Source organism: Phascolarctos cinereus, unplaced genomic scaffold, assembly GCF_003287225.1.
Source record: "Phascolarctos cinereus isolate Bilbo 61053 unplaced genomic scaffold, phaCin_HiC Scaffold_4;HRSCAF=312, whole genome shotgun sequence".
Classification (NCBI taxonomy): domain Eukaryota; kingdom Metazoa; phylum Chordata; class Mammalia; order Diprotodontia; family Phascolarctidae; genus Phascolarctos; species Phascolarctos cinereus.
The window spans coordinates 229,437,747-229,458,296 of record NW_027555847.1 but is presented as its reverse complement, the minus strand read 5'-3'; the positions used below and the strand labels follow the sequence as shown (position 1 = coordinate 229,458,296).

The 20,550-nt window shown below is 40.6% G+C and overlaps 1 protein-coding gene across 1 annotated transcript in view; it reads left to right on the top strand.

The window, feature by feature from the left end:
- Window positions 1-20,550, top strand: part of GABBR2 (gamma-aminobutyric acid type B receptor subunit 2) — an 822,765-nt gene that overhangs the window by 530,628 nt on the left and 271,587 nt on the right. Inside the window, exons 6-7 of the mRNA XM_021008593.2 lie at window positions 4,930-5,130; window positions 18,588-18,824. Coding sequence (XP_020864252.1) covers window positions 4,930-5,130; window positions 18,588-18,824 — 438 coding nt within the window. The remainder of the gene's footprint in view (window positions 1-4,929; window positions 5,131-18,587; window positions 18,825-20,550) is intronic.

Genomic DNA, 20,550 nt, shown 5'->3' with positions numbered 1-20,550 from the left:
ATCCAAAGATTACCAAATGTAGCAGAGAATCACATCTACCAGTTCTTTCAGGATTCTGGAATGTGATTAGTCCAGTCCTGGTGACTTGAACTTGTTGCGAGTACCTAGATTTTTGACCAATAATCTCCTTGTTTATTTTGGAGTTTTAACAACTGCTCACCATTTTTGTTCTCCCCTTCCCAGTCCAAAGGTAATTCTCCTTAGAAGAGAAATCAGACATAAAAGTGACAGTTGAATAGGTCACCCTTCTCATTTTTATCTGTTATCAGCATCCATCCACACCAAGTAATGGTTCTATTCTTTTTTCTTGCCCTCATTATAGTCTAAATAGAATCATGCTTCCATACCAGATTTGTGGTCTATTTCTCAAATTCATGATCTGTTTTCTTCTTGTGAGCAGTGGTGAATACCTACAACACAATTATTTCTGTTTCTGTCTCTATTAATCCTCACTCAGATGCTGTCCCCTAAGGGGCCTGCATTTTCTCACGTGAGCATATATATATATATATTTTTTATATATACACACACATATATACACATATATGTATGTATGTATGTATGTATAATATACAATTCCTCTTCACCTCCCTTTCTTTTTGTCTTTTCCATTCACTTGAAATAAGTTGTACCTTCCAGAGCCATAGACCAGTGACGGTTTTTATCCCTCCAAATGTCATTGATAATATTAAATGAAATTTTCTTTCTTGAATCAGCATTTTTAGTTCACCCTGTTTATCACCAGTATATTGTACATTTCTTATAGATATTTAAGGTCTTGGGTTTTATTGATGATTTAATCTTGAATTTTGTCACTTGTAAAATGTTCATCTGCTGCCCTTTGTTCTGTATTGTATTTGCTGCTCTCTGGGATTCCAGGCTTGTCAGATCTATGTAGGCAGTTTTCTCCCTCTCCAATCCCTTTTCTGTTTACAGTACTCTTGATCATCTTCTAAATACTCCAAACAAATATGTTTTTCCTGGCTCTTCTTAGGTATGCTCCATCCCTTCCCAGGAGCAATAAGTCCTACATTTAAACTGTGGTACAGAAAGAATATTTTCAAACTCAATGTTCTTAGCCAGCCACTTCCCAAATCTGCCTTTCTCTTCCTGAATTTCCTACTCCAAGAAGCTGTAGCATACATAGCAACCACACCCCAATAAAACTATGTTGGCAGATGGACACTGAGGGTAATCAAAAGAACTCAAACCCATCGGTGAATTAGGGGGATGTCTACACGAAGCATGTGAAGGCTTTCCCCTGGTGCAGTGGGCAGATGAGAACTATTTGTTCCAATGGTCATGAAGGTAGCTGAAATAGGCTCTGTGGCACACTTAGAGCTTGGTTAGATAACATAGATGCCACGGTGCCCCAGGCCATGACCAGTCATCCTTACTGAAGTGCGAGAGTGAAGCTGATGATCTTGCGCAACTCTACCTCACTTAAATCCAATTCACAGACAAGTAAAACATCACCCCATAATGTTATTGGTCCTCTTCAAAAACGAAGGACCAATGAAAATAAGGGACCAAAAATTAACAGTAGAGGTGAAAATAACCCTTTTTCCCACCCCTCACCAGGGTCTTCAGGTTTTGTTTTGGTTTGGCTTGGTTTTTTACCAGAACTTGACAATCCTTGACAATGATTCTCAGGTTCCTTCTCATGACATTATTTGTTCCAACTGGAAGGATCACAAATGAAGACTTTGACAGTTTTGACAGAGTTTGACAGTTCATAGAAGCATTGTTTTAGTGCCGAAAGGGATCTTAGAAGTCATTGAGTCCAACCCTCTAGTCTTACACATGAAAGAATGGAAGTGTAAAGAAGTTAAATGATTTGTGTAGGATTACAGAGCTAGTAAATATTTGAGTCAGGTGTCACGATCTATATTAGAGTACAGAGAGAGTGATTGTCCTAATGAGATCCCAGATCCACTTAGGTCAGGAGTATTATGGTGAAGCGGACAGGTAGGACTGCTGGCATTTCACTGTGCTGTTCCTCTTGGCACATTTGTGCCAAGCCTCGGTTTCAGCTCTCATTTTAGTGGTGGCACTCATTTCATCTGGTCAATCCTTCCATGCACTTCATGCCAGAATCTCAGCTTCAGGTTGGTGTAATGGAAAGAGCAAGACTTGGAGTCAAAAGACCCAGGTTTGAGTCATGGCTCTGACATTTATTAACTGTGTGTCTATAAGATAGTCACTTCATCTAACTGATCTTCAATTTCCTCTTTTTCTAAAATGGGACGGATAATACCAGACCCACTCTTCCCTATTGTGAAGAAAACATTTTGTGAACCTTAAAGTGCAATATGAATGTGAGCTGCTATCATCTTCATCATCCTCATTCCACTGCATTTATGTGTCAGGGAAAACTGGGATTCCTCTAACCCCAAATTATATTCAGTGCAATGACCAACCACAAGTCCAGAGGACTCATGATGAGCCATGCTGCTCACCTCCAGATAGAGAAGTGATGGACTCAGAGTATGGACTGAGGAACTTTTGGTGAGCTAGTGGGGAGACAGGAGATAACATAGCCAATGGGGCAATTTATTTTGCTTGACTATATGTGTTGTAATGGGTTTTGTTTTTCTTACTTTCTTAGGGGGAGGGGGAGAGGTAAGAGGGAGTGAAAATCTAAAAAAAAATTTTTAACAAAAATGAGTTATATGTGATGGCTCCATGGCCCAGGACTTTGGAGTAAGGGGACAAGAGTTAAGGAGGCTGTCATGGATAAGGGGTTGTAGGGAATTGGGAGAGAAGGCACAGGTCCTCCAGGGGAATTCCTCAGCTTAGTTGATTCCTGGCCACTGATTTTGTTTGGTTGGGTTTGTTTTCTTTCCTTGGCCCCAGAGACTGTGGCCTGGGATTGGACTATCAGCTTTCTTTTCCACTGCCTTCACCCATCACTTCTGACCAAGATTTCCCTCCCCCAGACCATTCAGACCAGAACACAGCAGGCTCTCAGCTTCTCTCCTTCCCTTCTTTCCTGAAGCAAGCACATGCAGTCCCTAAGAATTGTTTGCTGATGCTAACAATAGGAAAACTGATAGGAAATAAAAAGATTCTCCCTTCTAATTTTCTAGGCAAAGAAAAAAAGGCACACATAATTCATGAATAATGGATCTTTGGCCATACAAAAGACTGGAGAAAGATTCACTAAAATATATATTTCAGAGGAAAACCAGATCCAGGGTATTCTAGATATTAAGTCACAGAAGGTGAGACTCTGGAGCAAAGTTCAGGGAAGGATTGATGAGATGGGCTGAATGCTGCCTTCAGAAAGAAAGCTTGGACTGAGGGATGAAGCATTTACCCTCTACCCTGTCATTAACCACCAAACCCTACCCTTATAGCTGCAGTGGGAACTGAGGAGCAGAGGCTTTAAGTCATCCCAGAAAGCCAGGAAGGAAGGAAAGGGAAGAAGAAAAGCCCAAGGGAAAAAAAAAGACAAGAGGGTAGGAAGGACAAAAGGAGGTTGTGATCTTATGCCATTGCCCTGGGATAGCTAGCAAGTTCTCAGTTGCCTTTCATGTGTCAGTGATATATGTAAATTGGGGATTACTTGTATCCATACAGAGTTTTTTATGAGATGGAGTATTAGCTGAGATGTATTGGAGCTAGCCCTTACCAGCTCTTGTTAAACTAATAAAAAACTTGTTAAACTCACTTTTCAGTGTGAGCTTTTACACCTCAGAAACCCACAAACACCACAAATCCAGACTCGATTAATTGTGCTGTTGATTTCTAGACTTAAGAAAATGTTGGAAAGAATATTAGTAATACAAGTTAAACTTAAAAGTGTGCCATTCTTACTTTTTCTTTTTTGGCTAACTGCTTGTTAAACACTGACCAGCACACCCTTAGTTATACATACATAGAGTAGAAGTGTATATATTCGTGTGTGTGTGTGTGTGTGTGTGTGTGTGTGTGTGTGTGTGTGTGTAGAGGCAACAAGGCATAATCAGTTCCCAAGTGAGTGATTAATTCTTCAGCTGTTAGAAACTAGATTTAAAATTGGATATTCTGTTCTAGATCCAATATGGATCTGGTAAGGTAAGAAGATTTTGTTTCCGTCACTAAGAGAAAGATTGAATATCTACATCTGAAATATATTTTATATTTATTTTATTTTTAAGTTATGGAATAAAACAAGCATTTCTATAACATAATATGATTAAAAAGATGATTGTACATGAAACTACAAATCTATGTGTAATTTGTTATTCCTTTTAAATATACAACAAAGTTATCATGTCAATTTCTTTTTTTTCTTCCCTCTCCCACCCCTCCCAGAGATAGCCAGCATTAGACACAAATAGGTACATATATGTGTGTGTATATGAATATATATATATATACATATATAATCTATACATAATCCTATTTGTCAGTTTTTTCTCTGGATGCATTTAGCATCTTTCTTCGGATGTTCTTCATAGTTAATCTGGCTATTTATAGTAGTCAAAAATAATTTATTCATTCAAAGTCATTCTTAAAACAATATTGCTATTATTGTATATAGTGTTCTCCTGGTTCTGCTCATTTCACTCTTCATTATTTCATGCAAATCTTTCTATGTTTTTCTAAGATCGCTGAGTTCATCACTTCTTATAGCACAGTAGTATTCCATGGCAATCATATACCACAACTTGTTCAGCCATTCCCCAACTGATGGATGTATCTGCAATTTTCTTCAATATTTTTAAAGTATAATTTTTCTTCCTGTGTGATAAAAAAATTTCAAAACAATAAAGTGGCTAAAGTTAAAAGGAAATAGAGAATTACATTAGCAAGACATCTGGGTGGTTTTCCCCTAAATAGTGGGATGCTAATATGAGCTATGTAGAGAATAAAACAAAATGTTTATTTTGACCAGTGGAATGTCCAACCATCTTTTGACTTTTAAAACTATTTGGTTTGTAGGCATATCATGAAAACATGTTCGGCAGCAAGTATCAGTGGATCATTCCTGGCTGGTATGAGCCCTCCTGGTGGGAACTGGCACATTCTGAAGGCAATCCATCCCCCTGCCTCAGCAAAAATCTTCTGGCGGCCATGGAGGGTTATATTGGAGTGGATTTTGAACCCCTCAGTTCAAAAGAGATCAAGACCATTTCAGGAAGGGTTGGTATCTTTGTCATTCTAAATTTCAGCTGCTGGACATCTTTTTTTTCTTGTTTTTAAATATTGTCGCACATATTGATCTGAGGACACAAACTGTTGAAGTGGAGTTACTGATTCCATTGTTGCTCAGAAGTATGTTTGGTGTTCATCTACTTAGCATTCGTGAAATACTTTGGAGACCAGCTAAAAGTTTTTTAACCTTATTTGTAACCCTGAAAGTTTTTAATTCAATGGACCTTCGTCCACTAGGCTCTGTGGAACCTAGGAAAACAATGCAGGGGTGTAGGCATAGCTCATATAATGTCAATAGTCAACAAACATTTATTAAGTACCAACTCTGTGCCAGGCACTATACTAATAATGCCCTTATTTGGTTTCACTGCTTTTTGCAACATCACAGTTTTAGAGGAAACAACATCACCAGGGATCATATTAGGTCCATAGGAAAATTGCAGGGCAGGGGCAGCTAGGTGACACAGTGGATAGAGCTCCCGTCTTGGAGTCAGGAGGACCTCAGTTCAAATCTGACACTTACTAGCTGTGTGACCCTGGGCAAGTCACTTAACCCCTATTGCCTCACCAAAAAGGAAAAAAAAAAAGAAAAGAAAATTGCAGGGCAGAGTTGAGACAGAGACACTTTTGGGACATATGAAAGCTACCTTAATGTGGAGAAACCCCAAAGGGAATTGAGCAGATACCAGGCAGGGAACTGAGCTCAGCTACTCTCAAGAAACTGACCTAATATTATTTCACTGAGAAAGGGGGTGAGGGGTAGAGGGAAGGGTTGGAGGGAATCACTGTAGTGGAAAATGGTCATAACATCTTAATGATATTATTGCAAAATGACTAGAAGCTGTTGGTATTACATAGATGAAGTTAAACTGTTATGTCCCTTAAGCACCTAAAACTCAACATGTCCAACTCAAAACATCCCCCAGAACCCACCCATCCTTCAGACTTCCCTTTTACTGTCAAGGGCATCACCACCCATCCAGACATCCAGGTTGTCATCTTCAATTTCTCTCACCCCACATATCCAATCAGTGACCAAATTTTGGCCTTTCTTTCCCCATATCTCTCTCTTTCGAGCCTTTCTATCCACCACCCTTCTCTAGAGCCTTCAGTAGCTTCCAAAGTGATGTCCCTATCCCATTTCTCCCCACTCCAATCTACCGTCTACACAGCTACCAGTGATTTTCCTAAAGAGTGGGTCTGATCAGGTCACTCAACTACTCAATAACCTCCAATGATTCTTTATTACTTCTAGGATCAATTACAAGCTAAACCTTTCACAACCAATCTTTCCATTTTTTCATACATAACTTCCCTCTACAATCTCACCAATCCATCAATACAGGCTTACTGGCTGGTCTCCGTATACAATGCCTCTTCTCCCATTTCCTTTGCAATGGATGTCCCCCGTCCTAGAATGTTCTCCTTTCTTACCTCTACACCTTTGGAGTCCCTAGTTTCCTTTAAGACTCAGTTCAAACACCATCTTCTGCACTTCCTTCCCCACCTTTCCAGCTACTAGTACCTCTCCCTCTGAGGTTACTTCCCATGTACTCTCTATGTATTCTGTATATATCTATTTGTGTACATGTTGTCTCCCACATCAAATACAAGCTCCTGGAGGGCAGGGACTGTTTTTACTTTTTCTTTGTATCCCCAGTCCTTGCCAAGGCACCTGGCACAAGGTATACTCCTAACAAAGGCTCACTGATTGATTGCCAGTTTACACAGTCATTAATCCCTGAGGCAATGTGGTATAATACCTTTGCATAATCCATTTGATTATGACCTAGAGGACTTGAGCTCTAGTCCTGCCCCTTTCATGAACAGGTTTCTGATTTCAGGGCATCACTTAATCTCATCTCTCAGTGATCTCATGGATTTGTTGTGATGATCAGATGGTTTAATGTGTGTATGGGAAAGTATCTGGCCCATAGCAGATGTTCAATAAATGTTTGTGGAGTGGAAAGTGATTTGAAAAGTATCTAGGACTTTATATATATTCAAGGCAAAGCCAGCCTGATGTAAGGGGGAAAGGTCTGCCTTTGGAGTCAGAGTCATTTATTACCCATGTGACCTTGGTTGAACCTCTTTAACCCTTATTTGTAAAAGGAAGAGATTGAACTAAATAGCCCCTAAATTCCCTTTTGGCTCTAAATAGGTGATTCTGTGAGTGAGATGAAGATTATCCAGAAGACATTATTCCTTCAAAAAAATGTTGAATTCTCATTTTAGTGTAAACCTTTGAGGCTTCCTAACTACCACGAGAGATTTATTCATAGTAGAGTGCTGACTTTGGAGGAAGACCTGGGTTCAAGTCCCGGCTCTGACACATACTGGCTGTATGACCCTGGATGAGTCACTTAACTTGTCTCTGGACCAGTGGTGGTAAACTCAAATAGAAATGGGGGCCACTAAACTATATAAGCTTCCCTGCTGGCATCATATTGACTTAGAAAACCACATCTTGACATTATCTGTGTTCTATTGTATTTTTATTTTGTAAATATTTCCCAGTTACATTTTAATCTGGAGGTTTGGGAGGGTTGTGGCAGCATGCAGCCTGTTGGCCACATGTTTGACATTTCTGGTCTAGACAACTCTCTAAGATTATAAATGACAGAGAAGAGTCACTAAACATTTATTAAGCACTGTGCTAATGTCCTTCATTGTAAAGTGAGGGGGTTGGACTTGGTGGTCTCAGAGGTCCCTTCCCTCTCTAAATCCATGTTCTTATGCCCTAGGTTCAAAATCCCACCTCTGCCACTGTGCCTCAGTTTCTTTATTTGTAAAATGAGGGAGTTCCCTATACAAATTAAATCACAGGTCCAAGCTCTATCCTTGTTGTTGTTGTCCAGTTTTGCAGTCATGTCCAACTCTTCATGACCCCATTTCGGGTTTTCTTGGCAAAGCTATTGGAGTGGTTTGCCATTTCCTTCCGCAGCTCATTTTACAGATGGGGAAACTGAGGCAAACAGGGTTAAGTGACTTGCCCAGGGTCACACAGCTAGTAAGTGTCTGAGGCTGGATTTGAACTCAGGAAGATGAGTCTTCCTGACTCTAGGCCCAGCACTCAACCTATCCTAACTATCATCAAATGATTTACCATACGCTTAGTTACCACTTTCAGTACAGATACAGAGACGTAATATTTGCACGACCACAGTTCTTCTGCCCTGACCTTAATGGGCTGTGCTCACAATTAGGACCTTTTCATAAATGGGGAAACTCCAGGTCTCCATTCTCCTTCCCTGAAGCTATGGGGATCCCTGGCTATGGCCTACTGCCCACAGCCCTCGAGGATATCCCAGAATTGCAGAAGTGTAGTGAGAATTCAGCTAAACTTAGCCCTTCAAAAATCCTTCTGATATGAGATCACCGCACTCTGTGTCCAGGCCCCATGAGGGAGGGAGGCAGAGCTCAAGGAACCTCATCGGAGATTTCCTCAGAGCATCTGCCGTCTCTTTCACCAGCCATTCAGTAAGCATTGAGTATGCACTTAATATGTGCCAGGTGTAGCTGGGATGGAGGGAGGTATTCCCAGAGTATCTGTAGCTGTTTGCACTGAGCCCCATATTTTCTTTTTTTTTTTTTTTTGGCTAGGCAATGGGGTTAAGTGACTTGCCCAGGGTCACACAGCTAGTTAAGTATTATGTGTCTGAGGTCGGATTTGAACTCAGGTCCTCCTGAATTCAGGGCCAGTGCTCTATCCACTGCGCCACCTAGCTGCCCCCTCGAGCCCCATATTTTCACACTTCTTTCTTGCCCTTTTGTTGAAATACAAAAGTAATTTGGGATGGGAAGGGTGTGTATGTGTGCATGGAGGTAAGTAGCCTAAAGTGCTTCTGGCTAACGTACCATTGCTTAGGCATAATAGCTAGCATTTATATGGTGTTTTAAGTTTATAAAGAGCTTTAAGAAATATCTCATTTTATGCCCACAACAACCCTGGGAGATTATCCTGCTGTGGTTATCCCCATTTTACAGATGAGGAAACTGAGGCTGAGGGTGATCAAGTGACTTGCCCAGGGTCACACAGCTAGTGTCTAAGGTTGGATTTGAACTCAAGGCCATCCTGAATCCAAGTGCAGCACTTTATCCACTGCCCAACCTCAGCTGCATCTCTCATACAATAGCAGCTGGTAATTGCCCTACAGACCAGGGGATTGTATTCACTGTTTTATCATCATGTGGCATATCATTGCCACCCTAAAATACCACCCAGTGAAGACAGTTACAGAAAGATTCCACTGACAAAACAATTCACTTTTAATTAATTAATTAATTTTAGTTAATTAATTAATTTATTAATGGCTACCTCCCAGGTGGTCTCCTTCTAGGCCTCAGTTTCTTTTTCTATGAAAAGAAGGTTTAGACTAGAAAATATCTAGGGCTCCTCTAATACATTAAATTTTATGAATTCATTTCCATTTTGTAGAAATTTCGGTTTAAATTCTGTTTTTGTTTTATTTTCCATTTTGAGCATTTAATGTAATGGCCAGAATTCTCCCATAGAGTTATATAGAGGTGTAGAATAAATTCCAGTCTTAATAGTCTATTGATAGTATCATGGAACTATGACAAAAGCACAGTATTCAATGAAATTATTGCTTTTGAATAATTTTGTAATGTTCCATGGCGAGAAACTACTAAAACACTGCATTGTGGTGGATTCAGCATCACTGAACTTAATGATGGAAAATAAATGTGGGCCATGCAAACTTATAAATGACCTACCTATAGAGAGAAATAGTCACAGTCACCCAGTTCCCACTTACTGCCAAGACCCAACACCAAAACTTCTTCTGTCATTAGAGCAAACCTTCAAGTACTATATAACTGCTAGCTATCATTATCTCTGGGGCAGGTGGGTGGCTTAGTGAATAGAGTGCTGGGCCTAGAGTCAGGATGACCTGAGTTCAAATCTGGCCTCAGTACTTCCTACCTGTGTGACCCTGGGCAAGTCACTTCACCCTGTTTGCCTCACTTTTCTCATCTGTAAAATGAGCTGGAGAAGGAAGTGGCAAACCATTCCAATATCTTTGCCAAGAAAACCCCATGGATGATGTCCACGGAATCACAAAGAGTTGGGCACAACTGAGCAGTAGCAGCAATCATTTTTGCCATTGATTGATTGACTGTCAAAGCCATTGTAAGCTCTTAGGGAATCTATGGATCCATGAATGGATGATACATAAAAGCAGAAAGAGTTCATGGAACCTGACCTCAGGGGTAGACTGCCAGGTTAAATTAACAGGTCTCCATCTCCCACCAATCCACCCACCAAAAGAAAAAAAAAGATGGGAGGAGGCATTATTTCCCCATACTTTCTGAATATTTTCAGACATACAAATATCTCTGGGAATGATCATTCATTTGCAACTTAGTATAAATTAACAGAATTTGCTTTATTCCAGTCTAATAACTTACCTGAAATCAGTTTTATTGACAGCATGAGAATTTTGCTTGGGGTTGGGAGAGTGGAGGAGAGCAGATAGGTAGGTATATCTGGAACATGGAGCACTTTTGTGGTTAGGGCAGGCCCAAGTAGAATATCGAAATGGAGGATTTAGGAGTATTTGGGACCATTACAGGCCTGGTGGTTGTCGTTGTTTGTCCTTCATTCTCAAAGAGGACCGACATCAGGGAGGTGACACCGTGACATGCAAGTGAATTGGATTTAAAGGAGAGAGGGTTATGCAAAGTCACCAGCCTCACTTTCTCATCTGGAGCCATCTGGGTCCAGTGGCAAGACATAGATTAGGATGACTAGAGATGGCCCTCAGGGGCCTGGTAAAAAGGCATACCAAATATTGAGGAAAGGGAAGTAGGTGTAGTACAAATGTTAAATTTTAGGGTTTTTTTCCCCAAAACTCTGCCAAGAAGAGGAAGAAATTTATTTTTCTGCTCTTCCTTTCTTATCTTCACCTCTGATCAGGTTCTAACTCAGAACTCGAAACTCAGCTAAGAACTATTATGTCTGGACCTTAGATTTTGTAGTGAGGCTTGGGAATCTTGTTCAGTTGTTTCAGTCATGTCCAAATCATTGTGACCCCATATGGAGTTTTCTTGGCAAAGATACTGAAGTGGTTTGCCATTTCCTTCTCCAGCTCATGTTACGGATGAGGAAACTGAGGCAAACAGGGTTAAGTGACTTGCCCAGGGTCACACAGCTGGTAAGGGTCCAAGGCCAGATTTGACCTCAGGAAGATGAGTCTTCCTGACTGCAGACCTGGTGCTCTGTGGCTTTGCCTAGCTGCCTGAGAACCTAATCACCATTTTATACCATTGTTTCCTATATTCTATTCAGTGTGTTTTGTGTTCTAAACATAACAACAACCATTGAAACTTGGGAATATGGTCCATTTTTACATAGGAATTGCCTATCCAATCTCTATCTCAGAAACCTTAAACATCTTGTAAGAAAGTAGACTTTTTTTAAACAGTAAGTAATATATTAGTTGTACCTTAGTGACTATCTTAGGATCATAGAGCTAAGAGCCAGAAAAGCTATAAAGCTAGAGCTAGAAGGGTCAGAGGTCATCTAGTTCAACCCCCACCCCACCCCCACTTTACAAATTAAGAAGCTGAGGCCCAAGGAAGTCTCTTGCCCAAGGTCACATGGGCAGTAAGCGTCAAAGGTGGGATTCGAACCTCTGACTCTAGAGTCGGTATTTTTCTCACTGTACTTCACTGCATCCCTGCTTCACTTCAACAAAATGGCTGAAGATGCTGTGTCGTTATGGCTTCTTTGCCAGAAAGAACCTTGAAGACACAATGAAGATAATATCATATGGAGTAGATGGAATAAGGCATGGGGTCACAGCCATGGTGGAAGTGTTCTTCTCCTCCCAGAGAGGGCCTGCAAGGACAGAGAGAGAGAGAGATGCAGAGAGATGCTATCTGGTCCATCGTGCAACCTCATTTTTTTTTTCCTCAGCTTGACAATCTACCACCAGACCCCTTCATAACTCTTCGTCTACACTGACATGAGAATTCATATCACTGTATAGTTGATCGAATCAATAGCCCATTTAAAGAAAACTTACAATTGGTAAACTGTGTGGATAAAAATCGCAAAGAAACATTTTGTAAGGAAAAATGTCCTGACCATTAAAGTTTTCTTAAAGAGGAATGAGCTACTTTAGAAGATGGACCACAGCTCGGTCAGTCAACGAGCATTTATTAAGCACCTACTGTGTGCCAGCCACTGTGCTTCTCTGAGCATGCCTGGTTCTAACATGGAGGTGCCCTTGAGGAGCTTTTGGAGCATATCCAGATCATCAGTCAAAAGAGGCCACCCACATTCATGTGGTAGTGGCCCCCATGTTAGACAAACTGGGCATGCTCAAAGATTCCCTCAAGGCCAGCTACATGTTAGAACTGGGCATGCCTAGAGATGCCAGAGTTATACTATGTGCTGGATATACAAATAAAAAGTAAAAAGCAGCCTCTGCTATCAAAGTCCTTAGATTCTAATGGGGGAGACAGCACGCAACTAACTAACTAGGAACATAAGACTTATGCAGTGGACATGAAAGGCAATCTCAAAATGAAGGAAGGCACTTGGGTGAAGGGGGAGGCGGGGGGAGGGAGGAGGGAAGGTGGGAAGGACAGGAATCAAGAAAGGTCTCCTGAAAAAGGTAGAATTTGAACTGAATCTTGAAGAAAGCCAGGACAGGAGTGGAGGTAAGGAAGAATTCCAGCTATGGGAGACAGCACATGAGAAGGCAAGGAGTCAGGAGAGGGAGCATCATGTGTAAGGAACAGCAAGAGTGCTCGTCTTAGCTAGTAGGGTTATATTGTGATTATGATTATTATGCTTTTATTATTTTTATCATTATCATTATTATTATTTCTGCTATACCAAAGGTAAATGCTTAAAATCCTGTAGGGTGCTGAAGGAGGATCCTTTCTTTTCTAATATGTTCGCCCTCAGGAGAGATATTAAGGTAGCTTCATTCTGCCTAAATGTTTGTCTAGAAGTGGCCTCTGCAGATTTTTTTTTCTTTTGTGCAGAATCACAGAATTTTTAGAGTGGAAAGAGACCTCAAGGGTCATCTAGTCCAATGCACAACTGAAAAAGAATCCCTTATAATAGTAATAATAGCAACAACAATAATAATAGAAATTGCTGTAGCACCATAAGGTTTGCAAAGGGCGGTTTCTATACGTTTTCTCACTAATCCTCAAAACAACGCTCTGAGGTAAAAGTTATTATTTATCTCCACATTACAAATTAGGAAATTGAGGTTAATAGAGTTTAAGTGACCTGCTCGGTGTCACACAACTAGCAGGAATTTTTTTTTCCTTTCTGGAGGCAATTGAGGTTAAGTGACTTGCCCAGGGTCACACAGCTATTAAGTGTCTGAGGCTGGATTTGAAGTCAGGTCCTCCTGACTCCAGGGCTTCACCTAGCAACCCCACAACTAGCAGGATTTAAACCTAGCTCTTCATGATACCATACCCAGCCATCTACTGACCGTGCTGTCTCCCATGACTAGAATTCCTCTTCACCTGGAGCCCTTGGCTTCCTTCAGGATCAAACTCAAATCTCACCTTCTGTAGGAGGCCCTTCCTCATCTCCCCCACTCCCCTGATTTATCCAGGGTCACACTGCTAGGTGGTACAATGGATGGATCTGGAGTCAGGTAGACTCATCTTCCTGAGTTCAAATTCAGCCTCAGACAGTTACTGTGTGACCCTGGGGCAAGTCACTTCACCCTGTTTGCCTCAGTTTCCTCATCTGTAAAATGAGCTGGAGAAGGAAATGGCAAACCGCTCTAGTATCTCTGCCAATAAAACCCCAAATGGGGTCACGGAGAGTTGCTGGTAGGACTCCGAGGCAGGATTTAAACTGGTGTTTTCCTTGACTCTAAGTTCAATGCTCTATCCCCTACACCACCAAAAAGTGTTAGATTGAGAGTTAAAGGTTAAAATTCTGGCCTTACACACATGATCTTGGGCAAGTCACTTCTGTCTGGGCCTCAGTTTCCTTCCCTTTAAAGTGAGGTTGGACTAAATTATCTATAAGGTATAAAGTGAGGTTGGACTAAATTATCTATAAGGTCCCTTCCAGCCCTAAATCTATTGTCCTATGACCATCTCAGCTCTCCTCGTTGTGGCCTAATATAACAAGACACTGATCTTGCTATGGAGGAGAGGGCAGAGCTTCACCGCAGGGTCGTTTGCATCCATTCACCCAGCAGCTATGGCCCCTGCAGAATCAACCAGAAAGCTTACCAGCAGCCATGGGGAAAAGAAGTGTTTGTTGTTTTATTTCGGGAGAAATGTAAGTGACCATGATCTAAGCAAAGACAACCTCAGACTGTGTTTGGAGACCTAAACAAATCTAAAACCAAGACAGTTAACATGCTGAAAGAAGCTCATGTAGTGAAACAGATGAAAAACCCTGAGAGACAGAGTTTCTGGGTTATTAATAATCGTTTTATTAATTAGGCAAGCCGGCAATCAATAAATTGATGGTCAGTGGTTTCTCTTGGTAACCAAAGAACCCAAGGGGGACTCTGAAACACCTTAAATGGGGTGTGTAGCTTCTAACAGGGAACTCCCCTGACAAGTGAATGTTAACCCTGATTGGTGGACATTTATTGAGGGGTGGGCTAGAAGTCTTCAGCTCCTCCTGCTGAGAACTTGGCTTGATCTTGAGACTCAGCAGCCTCCAGCGATCTGGACAGGGAATCCATCCCCACCAAGACCTCTCTTGTTGGTTTTCTCCTTCGTGAGCTGGGTCACCCTAAACTCTAATGGAGGGGGCATGAGGACTCGGGCTTCTTTTCCCGGGGTAAGAATTCACCCACTCTGGATTCTGTTTATATTCTAAACACACGTTAAATCTCTTAGTTGGGTAGATTCCCACCCTAGATTTAAGAGCTTGTTTCTTGAGAACTAGGGGTAATCTCCTCGATCAGTCATGTCCTTCAGAGACCCAATTTTAGCAAGAGCTGGGCCTTAATAAGGAAATTAAGGAAAAAGGCCTGGATCCCAATTTAATAAGTAGTTATTAATATAATAGTAAAATAATAAATTCTTTCAGTACATCAAGTCAAAAGTGCAAGTTTTTCACTGACACATTGGAAAATGGAAAGAGCCCTGGATTTGAAATCATACATCCTCCAAGGTTCAAATCCTGGCTCTGCTACTTGTGTGAGTCTATTAAACTCTGGCATCTTTCTCCATCTATAAAATGAAAGCCTTGAATTCCGCAGCCTCTAAAGTCTCTTCCAACTCAAAAATCTATGAAATCCCATGAAAATTCCCCCTTTGAAGTCCAATCTTCCACAGGATCCTTTTCCTAGTTCTCCTTAATCTTAGTGTCTTCCCTCTGAGACTACCCCCCAATTTATCCTGTATACACCTTGTCTATACATAGGTGTTTTCATGTTGTCTCTCCCATCAGATAGTGAATTCCTTGAGAGCAGGTACTAAGGGCTTTTTTTTCCCCCTTTTCTTTATATTCCTGGCACTTAGCACAGTTACTAGCACATAGTAGGTGCTTCGTAAAGGCTAGTTGATTGATTGATTGATTGATTGATTGAAGGGTGTGTCACACATGAGCTCCTTAAGAATGCTAGAAAAGGCAGAGCTTTTCTTGTTCTACTAAACAATTAATTGAGAGAATTATGGCCATGGAGTTGTAAATAAAGAGACATCTCACTCTGCAAAGGAAACTTAAATGTGAAGAATGTTTTTGTGAAGACTGTGTCACACATGTGAAGAAGTGACACTTGTTCTGAATTTTGCGAGGAAGCTGGACTAAATAGTATGTCTTTGAGGTAAATAGTAAATGATGGTTGATGTGCCATGATGTTTTGCAGCATGTCCTAAAGGCAAAAAGCCAAAGTTGACAATAGGAAATTCCAATATTCCTGACATCCAAGAAAGCATTTGTGTCAAGATCACAAGGGAAAATAATGTTGATTTGTTTTTCTGACATCTGTGGCATTGTCCGTGCAGAATTCACCCCTTGGCCTCAATGCTATCAATGGGGTACATTATGTAGAAATTCTGAAACATTTTAGAGATTCCATGGGTTACACAAAGAGCAGAACATGGCCCAGTGACTGGCTCTTCACCATGACAATGCTCATGGACTCCAGGGGCTTTCTCTCAAAACAGTTTTATGCTCATAATGCTATTATTGCACAGGGTGAACACCTACCTTATTTATCATATTCAGTTTCAAGACATTTTTTTACTACTTGCAAAAATGAAATCAGCCTCCAGAGTAAACAAAACAAAATAAAAAATTAGAATATGGTGGTGAGAGAACCATGCTGGGAGTAAAGCCTGGATTCTAGTCCTAACTCTGTCAAGAAGTAACTTAATGACTTTGTGGTTACTTATAGGCTGTGGGCCTCAATTTCTATAAAATGAGGGGATTCTTTCATTCCAAAAATTCTGTGATAACTGTGATTTCTGTCTATAATTTGCCACCATTATGGAAATTCAACAGGTGCAATGCCCTGGTCTAGTAGATAAAATGTGGGACCTGCAGTTAGGAAGACCTCAGTTCAAATCCAAGACTCAGATATTTACTGGCTATGGAACTCCAGGTCAATCACTTAACCTCTGCTTGCCTCAGTTTCTTCAACTATCAGATGGGAGTAATAGCACTTACCTCACAGGGTTTTTATGAAGATCAAATAAATTAATATTTGTAAAGCTCTTAGCACAGTGCTTGGCACATCCTAGGTTCTCCATAAATGCATGTTTCCTTCCTTTCTTCTTTCCTCCTCCCTTCCTTTCTAAAATATTGCCATACTCAGAAAGCAGTTGATCTACAGGGCAGAAAGGTAGCAGCTTTTGCCAAGACCCTAAGTGAGAACACCTGGGTCTCTCCCCTCCTCTCTGAGGCTGCTTGGAGGCAGCATATAAAACCAGAAAGAGTCTGAGCCCCTGGGATTATGTTTAGACTAGAATTGTATATTCTAGAAAGGCAGCCAGGTGAGACTCCTTTGTTGTATTTCTGTCTGTGTTCCACTATGTTGCTCTTTTCCCCGGGGGAAGTCTGGTGCATTGGACTGTGACATAAAATGCCTGAGGTCTTAGACCCAGGATGTACCAAAAGGTTTAGTAATAATACTTCTGTGTCACAAGAGGTCAGCAGCAGTTGGGCCTTTGACAATTTTTTCAGCCCTCCCTTCTCCCTTCTCTTATATGTCTATGAGAGAGGCCCCTGACTCAAAGGTTTTGAAGGTACTTCTCAAAAAAGAGTTTCCCAAATGTTTCAAACAAAATTTTGAGCACAGTAGTAGTGAATATATAGTCTCTCAAGGTCAAATGCTCTGAAGATACAACATTCATTTGGCTGTAATAGTTCTGATATATTCTCCAAACAATGAGTCTCTACATCTCAATTACACCTTGAACGGTGATATCACAAATGGAGTTATTTAGGCAACTCACCCTGCACAAGAGATTTTAAAACACATACTCTGCCTAGGGAGATTGCTATATTAAAAAGTAATACTTCAAAACAGCTGTGTTTTCAAGAGTGTGGGTACTGTCTTGAACACACAAATCACAACCCTTTCGTGATAAGGGTTCATGAGTAGCTTTAGCCAAAAATATCATCATTCATTGGCCAAACTCTGATAATACACCTTTCTGAACTCAGCTAGGCTGGTCTGCCGATAACCAGTCTAGCTAGGTTGCAGTATGATGTAGCAGTTAGGGTTCTGGACCTCAAGTCAGAACAAACTGGGTTCAATTCTCAACCCTGAGACTTAACAAGCTGTGTATTTACAGGCAATTCACTTCACTCCACATTAGCTAGCATATATATAACACATGACTTAAGAATTAGCTCATTTGATTTCCCATAAAAACAAGTTAGTGATGTAGTCCATACAGGAAGTCTTTCCATCTTGGTAAGATGGACTAGCACTTACGCTTTCCTGGCAAATATCTTTGAAGGTCTGGGGCCACCTCTGCATCAGGATGAGATTTGAGAGGAGGGCTTTCATGGAGATGTTCCATTAGATGTTCTTCTATAAGAAGAAGGTTTGAGGATATGAGGTGCTAGCACTGAACATTCATTCTTAGAATGTAAGCTCCTTGAGGGCAGGGACAATTTTACTTGATTATATTTATATTTTGCATCTTCCTCCACCCCACCCCCATCCCCATCCCCCCCTACCCCTACCTTCATTTATACAATGCGTGGTACATGTCACTTAATACCTCATTTTTCTTTCATTCATTCATTCTTTCTTTCTTAAATATGCCATCTGATCTAGCCAAGGGCTCAGAGTCTTAAGATCTGGCCTGCTTGCATTATCCATACAAATGCTTAGATTCCTTTAGAGTCTGGCCAATATGGCGGATTTTGAATAAACCTTGTCTTTGACTGAAAAAAAATATGCCATCTGATTTCTTTCACTTTCTTGCCTTTCTTATTTTTTCTTACTTTTCTTTTTCAGACTCCCCAACAGTATGAAAAAGAATATAATGATAAAAGATCAGATGTGGGACCCAGTAAATTCCATGGCTATGCCTACGATGGAATATGGGTAATTGCAAAGACCCTGCAGAGGGCCATGGAACATCTCCGCTCCAGCAACCGGCACCAGAGGATTCAAGATTTCAACTATACAGACCATAAACTTGGCAAAATCTTCCTGGATGCAATGAATGAAACCAACTTCTTCGGTGTAACGGTCAGTTCCAAACCTCTTTGAGTCCGTTGCCTTTTTTCTGTTAATTATTTCCTATCTCTAGGAAAATTTATAACTGGAAGGGGGTTTATAACTTGTGAAAAATAAGAAACCAACATGGTCATCTTTTTCCAACCCTTTAAGCAAATATCATCATAACTTTTATACATGAGGGGGCAGCATTATATATTTTTAAAGTGTGCTTACCTTGGCATTATATTGGGCCATTGAGGCTGGAAAAAATAGATCAGGACCAAATAAGTAGTACAGAAGATAGCACACTGGGCCAGCCTAGAGTCAGAAAATCTTGAGCTCAAATCTAGCATCAGACTCTAACTGTGTGAGTCAGTTAACCACTGTTTGCCTCAGTTTCTTCATCTGTAAAATGTGGATAATAATAGCACCTATCTCCCAGGGTTATTGTGAGGATCCAATGAGATAACAGTTGTAAGCACTTAGCAGAGTACCCGGCACATAGTAACCCATCTATAAATGTTAGCTATTATTACCATTGAGGCGATTAGGTGGCACAGTGGATGGAGCACTGGTCTTAGAATCAGGAAAACTCATCTTCCTGAGTTCAAATCCAGCCTCAGACACTCACTAGTTGCGTAAGCCTGGGCAAGTCACTTAACCCTGTTTGCCTCCATTTCTTCATCTGTAAAAATGAGCTGGAGAAGGAAATGGTAAACTACTCCAGTACCTTTACAAAAAAAAAAAAAACTCCCGAAGGGAGTCATGGAGTCAGACACACCTGATGAACAACAGCAAAATTATTACTACTAGTAGTAAGGCCTTATATGTGTATGCAAGAGCACCTTGGCTCAAAATGTTTTTGCCATTTACTTTCTTCATGGTCTTGGACAAACCATTTCACCTTTGTAGATTTCTACTGGAAATAGACAGCATGGTAGAGTGGAAGGAGTGCTGGTTCTGAAGAGGGCCTGGGTTCAAATCCTGATTCTGCCCCTTCCTACCTGTGTAACCTTGGAGAAGTCATATAAACTCTCTAGGCTCTAATTTACCCATGCAAAATAAAGAGGTTCACCTAGTTGACTCTTTTTTGGCAAGGCGATCAGGGTTAAGTGACTTGCCCAGGGTGACCCAGGTAGTAAGTGTCAAGTGTGTGAGGCTGGATTTGAACTCAGCTCCTCGTGACTCCGAGCCAGTGTTCTGTGCTGCCTACATGACTTCTGATGTCCTTTCTAGCTCTAGATCTAAAAGATGGTTATTTTACAGTCAGATCTTTTCATTCTCTATAGGATAATAGATTCAACTCCAATTCTACTTGTAGGAAATATAAGTTGTAGGTCATTTAAATGTCATTTATATTATTATATTGTATCATTATTATATTTTAATATATTATTATGTTGTAGATTTTTATATGTAAATTTAATATATAATTATATGTTATATATAAAAATAAATTTAATACAAGTTTTAGGTCATTTAAAATGAGGACTCAGCTGTTTGGCAGAAAGCGTATTATTCTCTTCTTGACCATAGTGGTGATGGTCTAAAGCAGGGGTGGAGAACTGCAGCCTCAAGTTCCCCACCCCTGGTCTAAAGCGCGGCCACTTAGCAGATGAATTGCCAATATCACAACATCCACTGCCCTTGGAATGTGTGGATCATTAACTTTCACAAAGTCACAGAATTTCTCATTTGTGGGACTAACGAACAAAATATTCAATGCTTACCTTAAAAAAAAAGTGAATGAATGAAA